Here is a 24,707-nt window from a genome sequence, read left to right on the forward strand (position 1 = left end):
GCATGCTCAGTCAATGGAACGGGGATTACTCAGATCTGTCCCCTTTGCTAAATCTGGACCAGGAGACCAGAGATTCTCTTCTCTGGTGGTTGTCACCGGTTCATCTGTCCAAAGGAATGACCTTTCGCAGACCAGATTGGACGATTGTAACAACGGATGCCAGCCTTCTAGGCTGGGGAGCAGTCTGGAATTCCCTGAAGGCTCAGGGATCGTGGACTCAGGAGGAGAAACTCCTTCCAATAAACATTCTAGAATTAAGAGCAATATTCAATGCTCTTCTAGCTTGGCCTCAGTTAGCAAAGCTGAGGTTCATCAGATTTCAGTCGGACAATATCACGACTGTGGCTTACATCAATCATCAAGGGGGAACCAGGAGTTCCCTAGCGATGTTGGAAGTCTCAAAGATAATTCGCTGGGCAGAGTCTCACTTTTCATCCGGGAGAGTGGGAACTTCACCCGGAGGTATTTGCTCAACTGATTCGTCGTTGGGGCAAACCGGATCTGGATCTCATGGCATCTCGCCAGAACGCGAAGCTTCCTTGTTACGGATCCAGGTCCAGGGACCCGGGAGCGGTGCTGGTAGATGCATTAGCAGCCCCTTGGGTTTTCAACATAGCTTATGTGTTTCCACCATTTCCGTTGCTACCTCGACTGATAGCCAGGATCAAACAGGAGAGGGCATCAGTAATTCTGATAGCACCTGCGTGGCCACGCAGGACCTGGTATGCAGACCTAGTGGACATGTCGTCCTGTCCACCATGGTCTCTTCCTCTGAGGCAGGACCTTCTAATTCAGGGTCCTTTCAACCATCCAAACCTAATTTCTCTGAGGCTGACTGCCTGGAAATTGAACGCTTGATACTATCAAAGCGTGGGTTTTCGGATTCGGTTATTGATACATTAATACAGGCTCGGAAACCTGTGACCAGAAAAATTTACCATAAGATATGGCGTAAATATTTATATTGGTGTGAATCCAAGAGTTACTCATGGAGTAAGGTTAGGATTCCTAGGATATTGGCTTTTCTACAAGAGGGTTTAGAAAAGGGTTTATCCGCTAGTTCGCTAAAGGGACAGATTTCAGCTCTGTCTATTCTTTTACACAAACGTCTGGCAGAGAATCCAGACGTCCAGGCCTTTTGTCAGGCTTTGGCTAGAATTAAGCCTGTGTTTAAAGCTGTTGCTCCTCCGTGGAGCTTAAACTTGGTTCTTAAAGTTCTTCAGGGTGTTCCGTTTGAACCCCTTCATTCCATTGATATTAAGCTTTTATCTTGGAAAGTTTTGTTTTTGATGGCTATTTCCTCGGCTCGAAGAGTCTCTGAGTTATCTGCCTTACATTGTGATTCTCCTTATCTGATCTTTCATTCAGACAAGGTAGTACTGCGTACTAAACCTGGGTTTTTGCCTAAGGTTGTTTCTAACAGGAATATCAATCAAGAGATTGTTGTTCCATCATTATGTCCTAATCCTTCTTCAAAGAAGGAACGTCTTTTGCATAATCTAGACGTGGTCCGTGCTCTGAAGTTCTACTTACAGGCAACTAAGGATTTTAGACAAACTTCTTCTCTGTTTGTCGTTTACTCTGGACAGAGGAGAGGTCAAAAGGCTTCGGCTACCTCTCTCTCTTTTTGGCTTCGTAGCATAATACGTTTAGCCTATGAGACTGCTGGACAGCAGCCTCCTGAAAGAATTACAGCTCATTCCACTAGAGCTGTGGCTTCCACCTGGGCCATTAAGAATGAGGCCTCTGTTGAACAGATTTGCAAGGCTGCAACTTGGTCTTCACTTCATACTTTTTCCAAATTTTACAAATTTGACACTTTCGCTTCTTCGGAGGCTGGTTTTGGGAGAAAGGTTCTACAGGCAGTGGTTCCTTCTGTTTAATGTTCCTGCCTTGTCCCTCCCGTCATCCGTGTACTTAGCTTTGGTATGGGTATCCCATAAGTAATGGATGACCCGTGGACTGAACACACTTAACAAGAGAAAACATAATTTATGCTTACCTGATAAATTTATTTCTCTTGTAGTGTGTTCAGTCCACGGCCCGCTCTGTCTTTTTAAGGCAGGTTCTAAATTTTAAAATTATAACTCCAGTCACCACTGCACCTTATAGTTTCTCCTTTCTCGTCTTGTTTCGGTCGAATGACTGGATATGACATGTGAGGGGAGGAGCTATATAGCAGCTCTGCTTGGGTGATCCTCTTGCAACTTCCTGTTGGGAAGGAGAATATATCCCATAAGTAATGGATGACCCGTGGACTGAATACACTACAAGAGAAATAAATTTATCAGGTAAGCATAAATTATGTTTTTTATAGGTTGGCTCAGTTAAGTTGTATGAGCCGTTTGTGTTGTGCACAAGTTGTACCTTTCACCGGTATTGCAGTTTGCCCCCAGGTTCAGAGAGGGGTTCAGTGACATCTCCAGAGTTAGAGCCGTTTCTGAAAAGGAGCCTCAGCAAGTGTCCTTATTAATTACTAGCTAAGCAATATCCCAAGTGGGTCCGGATAGCGGTACAGCCATGCTCCGGATCTGTTTACAATCTGTCATGTCTTAAGAAGAGGTACATGACGTTTTAGGGATGTATGAACATTAGGAACCTCAGCAAGTTAACTGAGTTTTTCAGTAGTTCCTCAGAGTTTTAAGGTTAGGATCTGTTCTACGGATGTATGCTCTAAGTTTAAGCTTTTAGCGATTCCTTGCAAGGGGAAGACCTTGATGGAATCTGGCTTGATGAGTTATATATTTTGGAATTCACTTAACCTGCTGTTGAATTGGACACAGCTTGAAGGACATGCCTCCAATCCGGGACAGGATCTTGTAGAGGGCAGAATTCCGTTTTCGCTCAGATTTGGGTTTGAGATGTTCAGGATCCCTGGGCTATAGGAAGTGTCCCAGGGATACAAACTGGAGTTCAAAAATGTTCCTCCTCGAGGAAGATTTCTTCTTTCAAGATTATCTGCAAACCAGATAAAGAGGTGTTCTTACATTGTGTAAGAAACCTTTCCTCCCGTTCCTATACAGGAATACGGGCAGGGTTTTTATTCAAATCTGTTTAGTTCCCAAGGAGGAGGGAATTTTCAGACCTATTTTAGTCCTCCGGAGTCTGAACAAGTTTCTCAGAGTTCCATCTTTCAAGATGGAAACTATTCGTACCATTCTTCCATTGATTCAGGAGGGTCAATTTATGACGACAGTGGACTTAAAGGATGCATATCTACATGTCCCTATCTGCAGAGATCATCACAAGTTCAGATCAGTTCGTGGCTCTTCCTTTCAGGCTGGCCACGGCACCCAGAATTGTCACAAAGGTTCTGGGGTCTCTATTGGCGGTTTTAAGACCGCGGGGCATTGCGGTGGCGCCTTATCTGGACGATATTCTAATCCAGACGCCATCTTGTCAACAAGCAAGGTCCCATACCGACATTGTCCTAAGAACTCACGGGTGGAAGGTGAATCTGGAAAAGAGTTCCTTAATCTCGAAAGCAAGGGTGACTTTCTTGGGAACTGTAATCTAGTCTATATCTGAGGATTTTTCTGACAGAGGTCAGGAAATCAAAGATTCTAGATGCCTGTCAAGCCCTTCAGTCCAATCCTCTGCCTTCAGTGGCCCAGTGCATGGAAGTAATCGGACTGATGGTGGCGGCAATAGACATCATCCCGTTTGCTCGGTTTCACCTCAGACCTCTGCAGTTATGCATGCTCAGAAATACAAAAAAACATAGAGAGGCGCATGTGTGTATCAATAGTAAAATGGTGTGGGATAATTGCAGATAAACCCCTGTGTCAGGGTACTTGCATTTCCCAGTAGCACTCAGACAGTGCTATTAGGTGCAGGCTGGATATTTTTTACAGCAACCCAGCTTACTGTTCTGTCGAGTGCAAACACTCCCAAATGTGAATGCCCAGGTAAGCAGGATAGCAGGAGCTCAATTCAGGAATCACAAGAGCACACAGCTGCAGGGTTTCCAGCAGCTTATTACTTCCAGTGGAAGTGATTGGTAAAGGATAGGCGAGGCAGGTTCCAGTTAAAAAGGTTCAGCAACCAATTTATTATAAAAACCATAAAAGCTGTTTAAAAACGGGAACCAAAACTAGGTGGGATATAGTGACAGACCCCCCTAAAAAATGCTACGCGTTTCTCAGCGCTTCAAACGCTTTTTCATCAGGCATACAAAATAGGGCTATGATTAGCCTTTAAATACATGCTTTACTAAACTTTTACCAATCGGAATAAACAAAAAAAAAGCACCTGATAACCACCCTCACACACAAGCAAATACATACTCGGGCTGTGGAATGGAGATTATGCAGACTTGTCTCATCGAATAACCATGGAGCAGGAGACAAGGGATTCACTTCAATGGTGGTTGTCTCTGGATTATCTATCCCAGGGAACATGCTTTCGCAGACCATCCTGGGTGATTGTGACACAGATGCCAGCCTTCTAGGGTGGGGAGCTGTCTGGGGTCCTCTAAAGGCTCAGGGAGTGTGGACTCTAGCGGAGTCTGTTCTTCCTATAAACATACTGGAACTTAGAGCGGTCTTCAGTGCTCTTCTGGCCTGGCCTGGCCTCAGTTGGCTTCGGCCAAGTTCATCAGATTCCAAACGGACATTACATCAATCGTCGGGAAGGAACCAGGAGTTCCTTAGCGATGACAGAGGTAACCAAGATAATCCAGTGAGCGGAGGACCATTCTTGCCATCTGTCAGCGATCCACATCCCAGGAGTGGACAACTGGGAGTCAGACTTTATGAACAGGCTGACTTTTCATCCAGGAGAGTGGGAACTCCATCAGGGAGTATTCTCCAACCTGATTCTCAAATGGGGTCTGCCGGAGTTAGATCTCATGGCATCTCGTCAGAATGCCAAGCTCCCGAGATACGGGTCAAGGTCCAGGGATCCTCAGGCGTAGCTGATAGATGTTCTAGCAGTTCCTCTGTCCTTCAACATAACATATATCTTTTTTTTTTTTTTTCCCCCGTTTGCTCTTCTTCCTCGTGTCCTTGCTTCAATCAAACAGGAAAAGGCATCAGTGATTCTTATTGCTCCTGAGAGGCCTCGCAGGATTTGGTATGCAGACCTGGTGGACATGTCATCCCTGCCACCTTGGAGACTTCCGTTGAGGAATTATCTTCTCATTCAAGGGTCCTTCCTTCACCTATATCTAGTTTTTCTGACGCTGATGGTTTGGAGATTGAATGGTTCTTATCCAAGCGGGGGTTTTCTGATTCGGTCATAGAGACCATGATTCAGGCTTGTAAGCCTGTAACAAGAAGGATTTACCATAAGATGTGGAGTAAATGTCTTTATTGGTGTGAATCCAAGGGCTACTCATGGAGTAGAGTTAGGATTCCCAGAATGTTTGTCTTTTCTCCAAGAGGGTTTGGAGAAGGGTTTGTCAACAAGTTCCCTAACGGGTCAAATTTCTGCCTTTGTCTATTTTATTACACAAACATCTGGCAGATGTATAATCTTTTTGTCAGGCCTTGGTTAGGATCGGACCTGTGTTCAAACCAGTTACTCCTCCATGGAGTTTGAATTTCCTTCCTAAGGTTGTTTCAAATAGGAACATTAATTTGGAGATTATTGTTCCTTCTTTGTGTCCTAATCCTTCTTCTCAAAAGTTACGTCTTTTGCACAATTTGTACGTGGTCAGTGCTTTGAAATTTTATTTACGAGCGACTTTTTTTTTTTTTCTTTTTTTTTTTTTTTTTTTTGGCTGAAGAGTATCATCCGTTTTGAACAGCAGCCTCCTGAAAGAGTTACGGCTCATTCCACTAGGGCTGTTGCTTCCTCATGGGCATTCAAAAATGAAGCTTCTGTAGAACAGATTTGCAAGGCTGCAACTTGGTTCTCTCTTCACACTTTTTCTAAATTTGACAAATGTGATACTTTTTGCCTCAGCTGAGGCTGTTTTTGGGAGAAAGGTTCTTTAAGCAGTGGTGCCTTCTGTTTAGGTTTCCTGTCTTGTCCCTCCCTTATCAGTGTACTCTAGCTTTGGTATTGTATCCCATAAGTAAGTGAAATCCTTGGACTCGTGTCCCGCCCTGTTCTCTGAGACAGGCTATTAATTTTTGTAAACTTCAGACACCTCTGCACCTTGGCTTTTCCTTTCTCTTCCTAACTTCGGTCGAATGACTGGAGTGGGTGGGAGGGGAGGAGCTATATATAGCAGCTCTGCTGTGGTGCTGACCAGGAGGTGAATATCCCACAAGTAAGGAAGAAATCCGTGGACTCGTGTCTAAAAAGAAATAAATTTATCAGGTAAGCATAAATTTTCTTTTTTATAGTTTGGAAATTTTTCAATTTACTGTCCTTTTTTAATTGATAGTGAAATATTGACTCTGGGTTAAATTCAATCAAAATCATGCTTATATTATGTTTTAACTTGTGTTTGGAAACATAATCTTGCATTTTTGCCATGTAAATTCCTAGTGGGTTTCAATAAGTTTGTGTGGGCAGAGCATACTTAAGTCAGTGCCCTACTAAACTCAAATTGGCACATAGCGCATACTCATGGTGGGAGGAAATAAAAGGTTAAAGCAGTGTGAGTTTGTTTTCTATACTTTAAAGGGACAATCTATATTTTTTATTTTTTTTATTTTTTTTTAAACATAATGGCATTACCACACATTCCTCAGCTTTACATTAACAACATTGTTATATTAATATACTTTGTAACCTCTTAAGTATGCCTGTTTCTATGCTCCTGCAAGGCCACATCTTATCTCAGTGCTTTTCTTTGGTTGTGTGCAAGATCGTAAAAAGCTAGACAGTGCTAGTTCATGTGTGCCATATAAATAACAACATTGTGCTCAAACTCGTGAAGGATAATGGTTATGCAGGAACTAGAACTGATTGGCTAAAATGCAAGTTTGTTAAAAAGCACTGAGATAATGAGCAGTCTGCAGAGGCTTAGATGCAAGGTAATCTGATGTAAAAAGTGTATTAATATAAAAGTGGAATAAAGACTCCTGCTTTAAAGGGACATAATACTCATGCTAAATCACTTGAAACTGATGCAGTATAACTGTAAAAAGCTGACAGGAAAATGTCACCTGAGCATCTCTATGTAAAATATAGATATATTGGCTGCAGTTCATTTCTTTTTTTTCTTTTTTACCCTGCAGCTGAGCAACTGCTAATCAGCATCAACAGTGCTGAAGTCATGAACTATTTTACTGTGATCACATGAGATTTCATAGTAAACATCCTTAAAGGGACAGTCAACACCAGAATTTTTACTGTTTAAAAAGATAGATAATCCCTTTATTACCCATTCCCCAGTTTTGTAAAACCAGAACTGTTCTATTAATACACTTTTTTTTTTTTTTTTTTTTTTTTTTTACTTCTGTGACTATCTGGTATCTAAGCATCTTCTGACCGCCCCTAATAACATGACTTTTAGTTATTATCTATTGACTTGCATTTTAGCCAATTAGTGCAGTGTCTGCCATTATCCACGAGCGTGATCACAATGCCATCTATATGGCCTACATGAGCTTGCTCTCCCTTGCTGTGAGAAGTAAATAAAATAGAGGCGGCCTTCAAGGGCTTAGAAATGATCATATGTGCCTTCCTAGGTTTGCTTTCAACTAGAATACCAAGAGAACAAAGCAAAATTGTTGATAAAAGTAAATTGGAAAGTTGTTTAAAATTACATGCCCTATTTGAAAAATGAAAGGTGTTTTTTTTTTTTTTTTTGTTTGTTTTTGGGACTTGACTGTCCCTTTAAACTGAATAGGGAAATAAGATGAGTGTGCACAAAGCTCACTCCCTTAGCTGTCCCGGGACAGACATACTGATTTGCTGCTTAGCAGTCATTTACAATGGGATGTAGCTACTAAGGAATTTTTGAGGTAAAACCTTTCTTTTTTTACATAGAGATGTTCAGGTGATATTTTCTAGTCGGCTTTTTGCTGCATCACTTTCAATGTTTCAACATGGTATCATGGCCCTTTAAGAACCGTAAACAAAGCTAAGTGGCAAAAAGTACTGGTAAGAACCTGTGCGCTGTGGTTTGAAAAGCACAATTTGAAAAAAAATAAACTAACCCCGGAAACCCCATAACAGCACACTTGCCTACTGCTATTGTAAAGAGAAACTATATAATACAAAAGTTTATTGTTACAGTTATAAATAAATGTGACGTACAAAGATAATGCTTAATACGCTGTATATAAATAAAGGTAATACTATCAAAAGCACTAGTGAGCTACATCTGCTCCTATTGGTTCTAAAGCTTAGGAGCCAGCCCATTTTACATATTTAAATAATATCCTATGTGTTTTATACACTCAAAAAGAAACATACAGATATGAAATATTAATCTGTATGGGATAATAATCCATTGTAGATATAATTGTGTGAAAACCACATCTATTTGCTGATCTCAAAGCATGTATGTGATGTCGAGCGGATGGCTGAAGTAGGAAATTGAATCCAGGATGAAGATATTATAATCCTTAAATTGTTTCTTAGAAAATATGGTTTAAACGCATTTTATACATTATAAGTGAAATACATTCACATGTGGTTTTAAAATGATCAGGAAAAAGGATACTGTGTGACCTATGTGTATTTGAACATGTAACTTATTAATATAAAGAAATTATGGTATTTTAAATGAACATTTTTAAAGAAATGTTTTTACTGTATAAAAACAATTAAAATGAAACTGTTTGTCTCTGTCTGCTGCCCCCAATGTTGTGATGCGAAAATTACAGCCAAAAGATTTGACTGTTAATGATGCGTTTCCCTAGTAACCATACATTGCCAGGGAATCAATGAAGGGAGGCGTCTCCCAAGTTGACCTATGGGATTTCAGATCCGAAGGGCCTATCCAATTCTCCAATGATGGTACAGAACAAAAAGGGGTGGATTTATATTGCATGATAAAACCCCAAGCATAGGATAGTAGCTGGCTGGCTGTCTAACTGGTAACTGAAATTGGTTGAGTTGGATACAGTTACTAAAAGGCATAATAGCTACCCTTCTCCACATTGCAAAACTCCCCTTTTGTATTCTGAGGTGAATTGGATGTACATTGAAAATTCTGGAAATAGGAAGATATTCATTGATCCCCTGGTAAAGTATAAGAGGTTGCTAAATATAGGTAATATTTAATAAAAAATATATTCATAGTCGCTGCAGTTAGCAGATTTATTAAAAAAAATTTTTATTTTAACCTTGTATTTCATAGCCTATGTATTGTAAAATTTATCATAAATGCTAAGTAGTTTATCTTTGCAAATATACAAACATATTTTAGAATTTGTCTTAACTGTAGGCTATTAAGAACTCTCTCTCTCTATATATATATATATATATATATATATATATATATATATATATATATATATATATATATATATATATCTATAATCTATATATATATATATATATATATATATTCTTAATGTAAATAGTCAGTTTAAATGCCAATTTATCTAACTCCTGGTGTTTTAATTAGAGTGTATATTGTTTAATTAAGCACTGCTAAAGTATAATTCTAAATGTTAGTGGCTTACATCTTGCTATCTTATTGTGATATTTTAATGAAACTCAGATGTGAATAAGGCTAGTTCTAAAGGTAAATTTTATGATCTTTGCATAGCATATTATAATAGTTAAACGTGTATAGTTTGGTTTAGGTCTGGCTTTCTATAAATATAATTCAATGTGTCTATAAATTTTAACTAATAAAAAGAATTTAGGAATTTACATTAATTTTATTGTCTTGGTATATGCATTTTTAATGGGGGTTTATTTTAAAGAATTATTAAATATATTGTATTATAATCCGGCCATATACTGACATAATTTTGCTTCTTTTGTCTCTCAAAAGAAATCTCTTGTTTTGCAGGTTAATTGTTGCTGATGAAGATATAAAGGAAAAATGTGCAGTTGGTAATTTTCCTAAGCTTATAATGTCTGATCTGCTAAAAGAAAGTCTGAAGAATGGATTTGAAGAATGTTTTACTAAGAAAATTGTGGATTCTATGTAAGTTTATCAGGCATTCCAAATTTTGTGCTTTTTTTTTTTCCAAAGAATTTTATTGATACAACTTCAAAGGTACAATATAAAATAACGTGCAAAACAGTGTTTAATACATTCAAATATTGATATAGTGTCTCAACAGTGTCAAAAGAAAAAATATATAGGTAAGCAGCACATTTGAATATCGTTATTATCTGTCTCTAGAGTATCTATATTCCTCCCATAGGAACTTAACAGAGAGAGTCATCCATTTGATAAGTAATGGTGTTTTCTCTTGTAAGGTGTATCCAGTCCACGGATTCATCCATTAATTGTGGGATATTCTCCTTCCCAACAGGAAGCTGCAAGAGTATCACCCACAGCAGAGCTGTCTATATAGCTCCTCCCCTAACTGCCACCCCCAGTCATTCTCTTGCAGCTCTCGACAAGAAAGGAAGTATCAAGAGATATGTGGTGAATTAGTGTAGTTTATCTTCAATCAAAAGTTTATTTTTAAACGGTACCGGCGTTGTACTGATTTACCTCAGGCAGAAATTAGAAGAAGAGTTTTGCCTGAGGTTTTTGATGATCTTAGCAGGTTGTAACTAAGGTCCACTGCCGTTCTCACACATAACTGAAGAGTATGGGGAAAACTTCAGCTGGGGGAATGGCCTGCAGAATTAACTGCTCTGAGGTATGTTCAGTATATTTTTTTCTAGAGATATATGGTCTAGAAAATGCTGACAGTGCCTGATATATTTAAGGTAAGCCTGATTACAGTGATTTAACAAACAACTGGGATCATGCTTGCAGTAAAGGGTAATATTCATGTTACTTGCTCTTATTACTTAGTATGTAAAACGTTTGCATGATATATAAAAAACGTTTTTTACGGAGGGTGATAAATCTTTATTTGGGGCTTAGTTTTCTCCTAGGAGTAGTTATTTATGGCCCTTTCACTTTGAGTGCATGGTGGGAGGGGCCTATTTTCGCGCTCTAATTGCGTCGTTTTTACATTCTGAGACATCCAGCTTCCCTGAAGGAGTCCCCTGACATATAGGACCTCCTGTAAAGGGTTTTTGTGCCTACAAAAGTCGTTTTATGGGCAGGTAGGAGCCACAGTAGAGCTGTGGCAGTTTGCTTGTGACTGTTTATAACGGTTTTACCGTTTTTCTGCTTCGTTTTTGAGCCTGAGGGGTTAATCATCCATTTGCAAGTGGGTGCAATGCTATTTTAGTCTATTATACACACTGTAAACATTTCATAGAGTTTACTGCTTTCTTTTCACTGTTTTGCAGTTTGTGTTTGTTTGTTTCCCTTAAATGCACAGTACCGTTTTTTATATTCTGCTTTTTCACATTTATTAAAAGTGTTTTCCAAGCTTGCTGGTCTCATTACTAGTCTGTTAAACATGTCTGACATAGAGGAAACTCCTTGTTCATTATGTTTAGAAGCCATTGTGGAACCCCCTTCTTAGAATGTGTACCAAATGCATTGATCTTACTATAAATTTTAAAGACCATATTTTGGCTTTAAAAGATTTATCACCAGAGGAAATAGACAAGGGGGAAGTTATGCCGACTAACTCTCCCCACGTGTCAGAACCTATAACTCCCGCTCAGGGGACGCCAAGTACATCTAGCGCGCCCATTGCGTATACTTTACAAAACATGGCGGCAGTTATGAATCATACCCTTACAGCGGTATTGTCCAAACTTTCAGGGTTACAAGGAAAGCGAGACAGTTCTGGGGCTAGAACAAATACAGAGCTCTCTTAACGCTTTAGTAGCTTTGATATACCCTCACAATGTGCAGAAGCCGAACCAGGAGAGCTTCTATCTGTGGGTGATTTTTCTGATTCAGGGAAGACTCTTCAACCTGATTCTGATATGTCTACATTTAAATTTAAGCTTGAACACCTCCGTGTGTTGCTCAGGGAGGTTTTAGCAACTCTGGATGACTGTGACGCCATTGTAGTCCCAGAGAAATTGTGTAAATTGGATAAATACTATGCAGTGCCTGTTTACACTGATGTTTTTCCAATCCCTAAGAGGTTTTCAGAAATTATTACTAAGGAATGGGATAGACTAGGTGTACCATTCTCTCCCCCTCCTGTTTTTAAAAAGATGTTTCCTATAGATGCCGCTACACGGGACTTGTGGCAAACGGTCCCTAAGGTGGAGGGAGCAGTCCCTACCCTAGCGAAGCGTACTACTGTCCCTGTCGAGGACAGTTGTGCTTTTCTGGATCCAATGGACAAAAAATTAGAGGGTTACCATAAGAAAATTTTTATTCAACAAGGTTTTATTCTCCAGCCCCTTGCATGCATTGCCCCAGTCACTGCTGCTGCGGCCTTCTGGTTTCAGTCTCTAGAAGAGGCTCTACAGGTAGAAACCCCGTTGGATGATATCCTTGATAAGCTTAAAGCTCTTAAGCTAGCCAATTAATTTGTTTCTGACGCCGTTGTTCATTTAACCAAGCTAACGGCTAAGAACTCAGGTTTTGCTATTCAGGCGCGTAGGGCGCTATGGGTCAAATCCTGGTCAGCTGACGTTACTTCAAAGTCTAAGCTTCTCAACATTCCCTTCAAGGGGCAGACCTTATTCGGGCCTGGACTGAAGAAAATCATTTCTGATATTACTAGAGGAAAAGGTCACGCCCTTCCTCAGGATAGGTCCAACAAATTAAGGACCAAACAGACTAATTTTCGTTCAAAACTTCAAGAGTGGCGCAGCTTCAACTTCCTCTGATACAAAACAAGAGGGAAATTTTGCCCAGTCCAAGCCGGTCTGGAGACCTAACCAGGCTTGGAACAAAGGAAAGCAGGCCAAAAACCCTGCTGCTGCCTCTAAAACAGCATGAAGGATCAGCCCCCGATCCGGAAACGGATCTAGTAGGGGGCAAACTTTCTCTCTTTGCCCAGGCTTGGGCAAGAGATGTCCAGGATCCCTGGGCGTTAGAAATTGTGTCCCAGGGATATCTTCTGTATTTCAAAGCTTCTTCCCCAAAAGGGAGATTTCATCTCTCACAATTATCTGCAAACCAGATAAAGAGAGGCATTCTTACATTGTGTTCAAGACCTCCTAGTTATGGGAGTGATCCACCCAGTTCCAAAGGAGGAACAGGGGCACGGCTTCTAATCAAATCTGTTTGTAGTTCCCAAGAAAGAGGGAACTTTCAGACCAATCTTAGATCTCAAGATCCTAAACAAATTTCTCAGGGTCCCATCCTTCAAGATGGAGACTATTCGAACCATCCTACCTTTGATCCAGTAGGGTCAATATATGACTACCGTGGACTTAAAGGATGCTTATCTGCACATTCCGATACACAGAGATCATCATCGGTTTCTCAGGTTTGCCTTCCTAGACAGGCATTACCAGTTTGTGGCTCTTCCCTTTGGGTTAGCTACGGCACCAAGAATCTTTACGAAAGTTCTAGGGTCACTCTTAGCGGTCCTAAGGCCGCGGGGTATAGCAGTAGCCCCTTACCTAGACGACATTCTGATACAGGCGTCGAATTTTCAAATCACCAGGTCCCATACGGACATTGTTCTGGCATTCCTGAGGTCTCATGGGTGGAAGGTGAACGAAGAAAAGAGTTCTCTATCCCCTCTCACAAGAGTTTCCTTCCTAGGAACTCTGATAGATTCTGTAGAAATGAAGATTTACCTGACAGAGGCCAGGTTGTCAAAACTTCTAAATTCCTGCCGTGTTCTTTATTCTACTTCTCGCCCTTCAGTGGCTCAGTGTATGGAAGTAATCGGCTTAATGGTAGCGGCATGGACATAGTGCCGTTTGCCCGCCTACATCTCAGACCGCTGCAACTTTGCATGCTCAGTCAGTGGAATGGGGATTACACAGATTTGTCCCCTCTACTAAATCTGGATCAAGAGACCAGGGATTCTCTTCTCTGGTGGCTATCTCGGGTCCTTCTGTCCAAGCGTATGACCTTCCGCAGGCCAGATTGGACAGTAGTAACGACAGATGCCAGCCTTCTGGGGTGCAGTCTGGAACTCCCTGAAGGCTCGGGGCTCGTGGACTCGGGAGGAGACACTCCTTCCGATAAACATTCTAGAACTAAGAGCGATATTCAATGCTCTTCAAGCTTGGCCTCAGCTTGCTGCGGTCAGATTCATCAGATTTCAGTCGGACAATATCACGACTGTAGCCTACATCAACCATCAAGGGGGAACAAGGAGTTCCCTAGCAATGTTGGAGGTTTCAAAAATAATTCTATGGGCAGAGGTTCACTCTTGCCATCTATCAGCTATCCATATCCCAGGAGTAGAGAACCGGGAGGCGGATTTTCTAAGTCGGCAGACTTTTCATCCGGGGGAGTGGGAACTCCGGAGGTATTTGCACAGTTGATTCAACTTTGGGGCAAACCAGAACTGGATCTCATGGCGTCTCGTCGGAACGCCAAGCTTCCTTGTTACGGATCCAGGTCCAGGGATCCCAAGGCAGCGCTGATAGATGCTCTAGCAGCGCCTTGGTCCTTCAACCTGGCTTATGTGTTTCCACCGTTTCCTCTGCTCCCTCGTCTGATTGCCAAGATCAAGCAGGAGAGAGCTTCAGTGATTTTGATAGCACCTGCGTGGCCACGCAGGACTTAGTATGCAGATCTGGTGGACATGTCATCCCTTCCACCATGGATTCTGCCGCTGAGGAAGGACCTTCTACTTCAGGGTCCGTTCAACCATCCAAATCTAATTTCTCTGCGTCTGACTGTTTGGAGATTGAACGCTTGATTTTATCAAAGCGTGGTTTCTCTGAGTAGGTCATTGACACCTTTATCCAGATGTTCAGGCGTTTTGTCAGGCTTTAGTTAGAATCAAGCCTGTGTTTAAACCTGTTGCTCCGCCACAGAGTTTAAATTTAGTTCTTAAGGTTCTGCAAGGGGTTCCGTTTGAACCTCTGCATTCCATAGATATTAAACTTTTGTCTTGGAAAGTTCTGTTTTTAGTAGCTATCTCCTCGGCTCGAAGAGTTTCGGAGTGATTTCCCTAATCTCATTTGCCATGCAGATAAGGTAGTGTTACGTACCAAACCTGGTTTTCTTCCTAAGGTGGTATCTTATAAAAATATCAATCAGGAGATTGTTGTTCCTTCACTATGTCCTAATCCTTTTTCAAAGAAGGAACGACTATTACACAATCTTGATGTGGTTCGTGCTTTAAAATTTTTATTTACAAGCTACGAAGGATTTTCGTCAAACATCTGCTTTGTTTGTGGTCTACTTTGGACAGAGGAGAGGCCAAAAGACTTTGGCAACGTCTTTCTTTTTGGCTAAGAAGTATAATACGCTTAGCTTATGAGACTGCTGGCCAGCAGCCTCCTGAAAGAATTACAGCTCATTCCACTAGAGCGGTAGCTTCCACATGGGCTTTTAAGAATGAGGCTTCTGTTGAACAGATTTGTAAGGCGTCGACTTGGTCTTCGCTTCATACTTTTTCTAAATTCTACAAATTTGATACTTTTGCTTCGGAGGCTATTTTTGGGAGAAAGGTCTTACAGGCAGTGGTGCCTTCCGTTTAAGCGCCTGCTTTGTCCCTCCCATCATCCGTGTCCTATAGCTTTGGTATTGGTATCCCACAAGTAATGGATGAATCCGTGGACTGGATACACCTTACAAGAGAAAACAAAATTTGTTTACCTGATAAATTTATTTCTCTTGTGGTGTATCCAGTCCACGGCCCGCCCTGTCATTTTAAGGCAGGTGTTTTTTATTTCTAAACTAGTCACCACTGCACCCTATAGTTTCTGCTTTCTCTTGCTTGTCTTCGGTCGAATGACTGGGGGTGTCAGGGGAGGAGCTATATAGACAGCTCTGCTGTGGGTGATCCTATTGCAGCTTCCTGTTGGGAAGTAGAATATCCCACAAGTAATGGATGAATCCGTGGACTGGATACACCACAAGAGAAATAAATTTATCAGGTAAGCATAAATTTTGTTTTTCAAGTGTTATAGTTAGACATGTGAGATCCAATCAATTACTGAGGGGACTGTCTTATTTTTCCACAATTTAGCATTAAATCTAATAATTTAGATAGACTCCATTTCAGTTTGGTAGTTTTGATGAATGGGCAAATTATCGGGTCCAATGGGATTTCAAATTGCAGTGCTTTAGATATTTCTCTAGTTATAATTGACTAATATCCTATTATTTCTGGACAACTCCACCATATATGAAGCACTGAGCCCAATTTTCCGCATTCTCTCCAGCATAGAGCTGAGGATGTAGGGAATATTTGTGCTAGTCTATGTGGGGTGTAGTACTATCTACTGAGTAGCTTCATGTTGGTTTCCCGGAATCTCATTGTTGAAGAATAATTCATATGGCGGAATATTGTGAGCCATTCTTTTTCTGTGAGTTTTTAAAGTGAAGTTTCTCTTCCCATTTCAAAGTATATGTGGAAAGTTTTTGTGAGTGGTGTTGTTAAAATAATTTTATAAGTGTTAGTTAAAATACTTTTGGTTATATTTTCTACTTTATATTTGTTTTATCTAAGTGGAAAGTAATAAGATGATGTAATTGTATTTATACCAGTGATCAAAGTTTTGTATGCTGAGGTTTAATAGGTCTAATCTGGAGCGTAATTTACCATTGGATAATACTGCATAAAATGGGATCATAGAGTGTATTGAACTAGGTGTAGCTACATGCGCTTCTTGTTTCTCTTAAGTGTATCCAGACCACGGATCATCCATTACTTGTCGGATATTCTCCTTCCCAACAGGAAGTTGCAAGAGGATCACCCAAAGCAAAGCTGCTATAGCTCCTCCCCTAACTGTCATATCCAGTCATTCTCTTGCAAGCCTCAACCAAGATGGAGGTCGTAAGAGGAGTGTGGTGTTTTATACTTAGTTTATTCTTCAATCAAAAGTTTATTTTTAAATGGTGCCGGAGTGTACTGTTTATCTCAGGCAGTATTTAGAAGAAGAATCTGCCTGCGTTTTCTATGATCTTAGCAGAAGTAACTAAGATCCATGGCTGTTCTCACATATTCTGAGGAGTGAGGTAACTTCAGAGAGGGAATGGCGTGCAGGTTTTCCTGCAATAAGGTATGTGCAGTTAATATTTTTCTAGGGATGGAATTTGCTAGAAAATGCTGCTGATACCGAACTAATGTAAGTAAAGCCTTAAATACAGTGATAGCGACTGGTATCAGGCTTATTAATAGAGATACATACTCTTATAAAAATGTAATATAAAACGTTTGCTGGCATGTTTAATCGTTTTTATATGTATTTGGTGATAAAACTTATTGGGGCCTAGTTTTTTTCCACATGGCTGGCTTGAATTTTGCCTAGTAACAGTTTCCTTAGGCTTTCCACTGTTGTAATATGAGTGGGAGGGGCCGTTTTTAGTTCTTTTCTGTGCAGATAAAAATACTGACAGACATTCAGCTTCCCTCTGCATGATCCAGGACATCTCTGAAGGGCTCAAAAGGCTTCAAAGTCGTTTTTGAGGGAGGTAAAAACCCACAGTAGACCTGTGGCAGTTGTTCTGACTGTTTGAAAAAAAAAAAAACGTTTTGGTCTTTTATTGTAAAGTTTTGGGTATTAAGGGGTTAATCATCCATTTGCAAGTGGGTGCAATGCTCTGCTAACTTGTTACATACACTGTAAAAATTTTGTTAGTGTAACTGCCTTTTTTCACTGTTATTTCAAATTTTGACAAAATTTGTGTTTCTTAAAGGTGCAGTAACGTTTTTTATATTGCTTGTAAACTTGTTTAAAGTGTTTTCCAAGCTTGCTAGTCTGTTTAAACATGTCTGACACAGAGGAAACTACTTGTTCATTATGTTTGAAAGCCATGGTGGAGCCCCATAGGAGAATGTGTACTAAATGTATTGATTTCACCTTAAACAGTAAAGATCAGTCTTTAACTATAAAAGAAATATCACCAGAAGATTCTGACGAGGGGGAAGTTATGCCGACTAACTCTCCCCACGTGTCAGACCCTTTTCTCCTCCCGCTCAGGGGATGCATGCTAATATGGCGCCAATTACATCAGGGACGCCCATAGCGATTACCTTGCAGGACATGGCTGCAATCATGAATAATACCCTGTCAGAGGTATTATCCAGGTTGCCTGAATTAAGAGGCAAGCGCGATTTGCTCTGGGGTTAGGAGAAATACAGAGCGCGCAGATGCTGTAAGGGCCATGTCTGATACTGCGTCACAATATGCAGATCATGAGGACGGAGAGCTTCAGTCTGTGGGTGACATCTCTGATTCGGGGAAACCTGATTCAGAGATTTCTAATTTTAAATGTAAGCTTGAGAACCTCCGTGTGTTGCTTGGGGAGGTATTAGCTGCTCTGAATGACTGTAACACAGTTGCAGTACCAGAGAAATTGTGTAGGCTGGATAAATACTATGCGGTACCGGTGTGTACTGATGTTTTTCCTATTCCTAAAAGGCTTACAGAAATTATTAGCAAGGAGTGGGATAGACCGGGGGTGCCTTTTTCCCCACCTCCTATATTTAGAAAAATGTTTCCAATAGACGCCACTACACGGGACTCATGGCAGACGGTCCCTAAGGTGGAAGGAGCAGTTTCTACTTTAGCAAAGCGTACTATTATCCCGGTTGAGGACCGTTGTGCTTTTTTAGATCCAATGGATAAAAAATTGGAGGGTTACCTTAAGAAAATGTTTATTCAACAAGGTTTTATTTTACAGCCCATTGCATGCATTGCGCCTGTCACGGCCGCGGCAGCTCCATTGACTGAAATTATTGACTAGCTAACTCATTTGTTTCTGATGCCATTGTTCATTTGACTGAACTAACGGCTAAGAATTCCGGATTCGCCATCCAAGCGCGTAGGGCGCTATGGCTTAAATCTTGGTCAGCTGACGTGACTTCGAAGTCTAAATTACTCAACATTCCTTTCAAGGGGCAGACCTTATTCGGGCCTGGTTTGAAGGAAATTATTGCTGACATTACTGGAGGTAATGGTCACACCCTTCCTCAGGACAGGGCCAAAGCAAAGGCCAAACAGTCTAATTTTCGTGCCTTTCGAAATTTCAAGGCAGGTACAGAATCAACTTCCTCCGCTTCAAAACAAGAGGGAACTTTTGCTCAATCTAAGCAGGCCTGGAAACCTAACCAGTCCTGGAACAAAGGCAAGCAGGCCAGAAAGCCTGCTGCTGCCTCTAAGACAGCATGAAGGAACGGCCCCCTATCCGGCGACGGATCTAGTAGGGGGCAGACTTTCTCTCTTCGCCCAGGCGTGGGCAAGAGATGTTCAGGATCCCTGGGCGTTGGAGATCATATCTCAGGGATATCTTCTGGACTTCAAAGCTTCCCCTCCACAAGGGAGATTTCATCTTTCAAGGCTATCTGCAAATCAGATAAAGAAAGAGGCATTCCTACGCTGTGTGCAAGACCTCCTAGTTATGGGAGTGATCCATCCAGTTCCGCGGACAGAACAAGGACAGGGTTTTTATTCAAATCTGTGGTTCCCAAAAAAGAGGGAACCTTCAGACCAATTTTGGATCTAAAGATCTTAAACAAATTCCTCAGAGTTCCATCTTTCAAAATGGAAATTATTCGGACCATCCTACCCATGATCCAAGAAGGTCAGTACATGACCACAGTGGACTTAAAGGATGCCTACCTTCACATACCGATAGAGTTCTCTATCCCCACTCACAAGAGTCTCCTTCTTAGGGACTCTTATAGATTCTGTAGAAATGAAAATTTACCTGACGGAGTCCAGGTTATCCAAACTTCTAAATGCTTGCCGTGTTCTTCACTCCACTCCGCGCCCTTCGGTAGCTCAGTGTATGGAGGTAATCGGCTTAATGGTAGCGGCAATGGACATAGTGCCATTTGCGCGCCTTCATCTCAGACCGCTGCAATTATGCATGCTGAGTCAGTGGAATGGGGATTACACAGATTTGTCCCCTCTGCTAAATCTGGATCAAGAGACCAGAGATTCTCTTCTCTGGTGGTTGTCTCGGGTACACCTGTCCAAGGGTATGACCTTTCGCAGGCCAGATTGGACAATTGTAACAACAGATGCCAGCCTTCTAGGTTGGGGTGCAGTCTGGAATTCCCTGAAGGCACAGGGATTGTGGACTCAGGAGAAGAAACTCCTTCCAATAAATATTCTGGAGTTAAGAGCGATATTCAATGCTCTTCTGGCTTGGCCTCAGTTAGCAACACTGAGGTTCATCAGATTTCAGTCGGACAACATCACGACTGTGGCTTACATCAACCATCAAGGGGGAATCGGGAGTTCCCGAGCGATGTTAGAAGTCTCAAAAATAATTCGCTGGGCAGAGTACCACTCTTGCCAACTGTCAGCAATCCATATCCCAGGCGTGGAGAACTGGGAGGCGGATTTTCTAAGTCGTCAGACTTTCCATCCGGGGGAGTGGGAACTCCATCCAGAGGTGTTTGCTCAGTTGATTCATCGTTGGGGCAAACCAGAGTTGGATCTCATGGCGTCTCGCCAGAACGCCAATCTTCCTTGTTACGGATCCAGGTCCAGGGACCCAGAAGCGACGCTGATAGATGCGCTAGCAGCGCCTTGGTTCTTCAACCTGGCTTATGTGTTTCCACCGTTTCCTCTGCTCCCTCGACTGATTGCCAAAATCAAATAGGAGAGAGCATCGGTGATTCTCATAGCACCTGCGTGGCCATGCAGACCTAGTGGACATGTCATCCTTTCCACCATGGACTCTGCCTCTAAGACAGGACCTTCTGATAAAAGGTCCTTTCAATCATCCAAATCTAATTTCTCTGAGACTGACTGCATGGAGATTGAACGCTTGATTTTATCAAGGCGTGGCTTCTCAGAGTCAGTCATTGATACTTTAATACAGGCACGAAAGGGACAGATTTCTGCTCTGTCTATTCTTTTGCACAAGCGTCTGGCAGAGATTCCAGTCGTCCAGGCATTTTGCCAGGCTTTGGTTAGATTTAAGCCTGTGTTTAAACCTGTTGCTACCCCGTGGAGCTTAAACTTGGTTCTTAAGGTTTTTCAAGGAGTTCCGTTTGAACCCCTTCATTCCATTGATATTAAACTTTTATCTTGGAAATTTCTGTTTTTGATGGCTATTTCCTCGGCTCGGAGAGTCTCTGAGCTATCTGCCTTACAATGTGATTCTCCCTATCTGATTTTTCATGCAGATAAGGTAGTTCTGCGTACCAAACCTGGGTTTTTACCTAAGGTGGTTTCTAACAAGAATATCAATCGAGAGATTGTTGTTCCATCATTGTGCCCTAATCCTTCTTCAAAGAAGGAACATCTCTTACATAATCTGGACGTAGTCCGTGCCTTGAAGTTTTACTTACAAGCTACTAAGGATTTTCGTCAAACATCTTTCCTGTTTGTCGTTTACTCTGGACAGAGGAGAGGTCAAAAAGCTTCGGCAACCTCTTTCCTTTTGGCTTTGGAGCTTAATAAGCCTAGCCTATGAGACTGCTGGACAGCAGCCCCCTGAAAGGATTACAGCTCATTCTACTAGAGCTGTGGCTTCCACCTGGGCCTTCAAAAATGAGGCCTCTGTTGAACAGATTTGCAAGGCTGCGACTTGGTCTTTGCTTCGCACTTTTTCAAAATTTTCCAAATTTGATACTTTTGCTTCTTCGGAGGCTGTGTTTGGGGGAGAGGTTCTTCAGGCAGTGGTTCCTTCCGCTTAATCCTGCCTTGTCCCTCCCATCATCCGTGTACTTTAGCTTTGGTATTGGTATCCCACAAGTAATGGATGATCCGTGGACTGGATACACTTAACAAGAGAAAACATTTATGCTTATCTGATAAATTTATTTCTCTTGTAGTGTATCCAGTCCACGGCCCGCCCTGTCCTTTTAAGGCAGGTCTAAATTTTAATTAAACTACAGTCACCACTGCACCCTATGGTTTCTCCTTTCTCTGTTTTCGGTCGAATGACTGGATATGACAGTTAGGGGAGGAGCTATATAGCAGCTCTGCTGTGGGTGATCCTCTTGCAACTTCCTGTTGGGAAGGAGAATATCCCACAAGTAATGGATGATCCGTGGACTGGATACACTACAAGAGAAATACATTTATCAGGTAAGCATAAATAGTTTTTTTTGTGAAAAATTGCATTTGTGGTAATAGGTGATAGTGGGGAAGGAATTGTGGAGATAGATGAGTTTTTTTATTTTTATAAATCGGATGTTCCCATATTCATAATGTTTCCTTAGTAAGGGTGGATAAAATTTAATAAATCTTTGTTGTTGTAGAGGACCAACACAGGCTACCTATATTTGATGAGTTATTCTTATTTGATGAGCATTCTTGTGTTGGGGGGGATGACAACCCATCTGCCCCGGCTGCCTCTAAACTTCTCTCACTCACTCCTTCGGCCTCTAAGAATCCACCCTATTCCCTACCCACCGCGATGGACACTATTGATCTGGTATTCTCCTATCTCTGCTCTCTCTGATGTTGCCTGTTGCCCATTTCCCATCTCAGACCACTATCTGCATACCTTTAATCTTAATATACAGGCTAAACCTACTTCTCCCCCCGCACCTGTACATATCTGCACACTGTGGACCCTCCCCAACTCTCCAACCTTAATCAAATACACATCCCCCACACTTCCACAATATCCTGCCCTTGCTATAACCCACTATAACACACTCTCTCCTCTGCACTTGACACTCTCTCTTGCTCCGCCCCAACTTTGCAAAGAACCACGTCTTCGGCTCTTGCCCTGGCACTCCCAGCAAAAATGCCACCTACAAAAATGCCTCCGCACTTCTGAACGTGCCTGGAGAAAATCCCACTCTGAACCTGATTTCATGCACTAGAAGTTCATTCTTTACTCTTATATTTCTGCCCTTCACTCGGGTAAGCAAACCTACTTCTCTTCTCTACCCTCTGGAACCTACTTCCTCAAGCTGTCAGACTTTCACCTAACCTCTCCTTTAAACGTTCCCTAAAGACATCTTTGTTCAGGGAAGCTCATTAACAAATGAACTTCACTTAACTAACAGTTGCCTCATCTATCTCCTCACTAATACCATTCTCACATTTGCAGTCCCCCACCTCCTGTTTCCTATCCCCCTACCCATCTAGATTGTAGGTTCCCACGGGAATAGGGCCCTCAATTCCCTCTGTATTTGTCTGTAAAATTTTGTCTTTTATTGTATTTTTTTTTATTTTCTCTGTTGTAATTTTATCCTTGGCAGCGTTGCAGAATCTGTTGGCACTTTATAAATAAAGAATAAAAAAAAAAAAGGAGTAGATCCTAATATTATTATGTGCTTTTATTTTGTAATGAAATTTATAGTCTCTTGACAGGTTTATATAATTAATAATGAGAGACTGACTTTCATATAGTATTGGCGCACAACATTTTTTTTTTTAACTGCTGCAAAAAATTGCCTGCGAACAACTATTCTTTTTAAATAAAATTGGGATCTTAGTCGCACAATATGGCCATATTTTGCTTAGCCAGTCACCACTTACAAGGTGCCCCAATATAGACTGGTCCTAACACTACAGTCCTATGCCTCAGAGGGCTGAATTATTCCAGCTTTTACTCTTCATAATAGAATGAGACTCCCTGGCTTAATATTCACAACTTTCTCATGAGCACACCTGAGCTTGGGTGGGGTGCTTTAACCAATGGGAGATGGTCACTCTCCCTGATTATGTTTTAATACAAATGGAAAATTTGGTTTAGCACACCTTACAAAAAGTTTATATATACATCTTTGGGAGTGCTGTCAATATGACCCAGTAATTACACAAACAAAAAGGTATTGGCGCACATCAATTTTCAAAAGCACAACATGTTTTGAACTGCTGCAAAAAATTGCCTGCAAACAACATCAAGGAACAACTATTCTTTTCTTTTACAAGATATGACGAGTCCACGTATTTCATCCTTATGGGATTACGCCTCCTGGTCAGAAAATTAAAGATTCTGAATACATGCCGAGCCCTTCAGTACAATCCTCTGCGATTAGTGGCTCAGTGCATGGAGGTAATTGGATTGATGGTGGCGGCAATGGACATCATTCAGTTTGCTCGTTTTCATCTCAGACCGCTACAACTGAGCATGCTCAGGTAGTGGAATGGAGATTATGCGAGTTTGTCTCCTCAGATAGATCAGGAGACAAGAGACTCTCTTCTTTGGTGGTTGTCGCCGGATCATCTGTCCCAAGGGACGTGCTTCCGCAGACCCTCCTGGGTGATAGTGACAACAGACGCCAGTCTACTAGGATGGGGTGCAGTCTGGAATTCCCTGAAGACTCAGGGTGTGTGGACTCGGTCAGAGTCTCTACTTCCAATCAATATTCTGGAGTTGAGAGCAATATTCAATGCGCTTCAGGCTTGGCCTCAGTTGGCTTCGGCCAAGTTTTTCCGATTTCAGTCGGACAACATCATGACTGTGGCTTACATCAATCATCAGGGAGGAACAAGGAGTTCCTTAGCGATGGCAGAATTATCCAAGATAATTCGGTGGGCAGAGGCTCACTCTTGTTATGTGTCAGCAATCTACATCCCAGGAGTGGACAACTGGAAGGCGGATTTTCTGAGCAGACAGACGTTTCATCCGCGGGAATGGGAACTCTATCTGGAGGTCTTTACCACCCTTATTCTCAGGTGGGGCAGACCGGAGCTGGATCTTATGGCGTCTCATCAGAATGCGAAGCTCCCGAGATACGGATCCAGGTCCAGGGATCCTCAGGCCGAACTGATAGATGCCTTAGCAGTGCCTTGGTTGT

The 24,707-nt window shown here is 41.7% G+C and overlaps 1 protein-coding gene across 2 annotated transcripts in view; it reads left to right on the forward strand.

Annotated features, from left to right (window-relative positions):
* Positions 1 to 24,707, forward strand: part of CCDC117 (coiled-coil domain containing 117) — an 80,817-nt gene that overhangs the window by 45,825 nt on the left and 10,285 nt on the right. Inside the window, exon 5 of one of the 2 annotated variants that reach the window (XM_053701667.1) lies at positions 9,851 to 10,006. In XM_053701667.1, coding sequence (XP_053557642.1) covers positions 9,851 to 10,006 — 156 coding nt within the window. The remainder of the gene's footprint in view (positions 1 to 9,850; positions 10,007 to 24,707) is intronic. The other variant, XM_053701668.1, reaches the window with a different exon arrangement.

Source organism: Bombina bombina, chromosome 2, assembly GCF_027579735.1.
Source record: "Bombina bombina isolate aBomBom1 chromosome 2, aBomBom1.pri, whole genome shotgun sequence".
Lineage (NCBI taxonomy): Eukaryota > Metazoa > Chordata > Amphibia > Anura > Bombinatoridae > Bombina > Bombina bombina.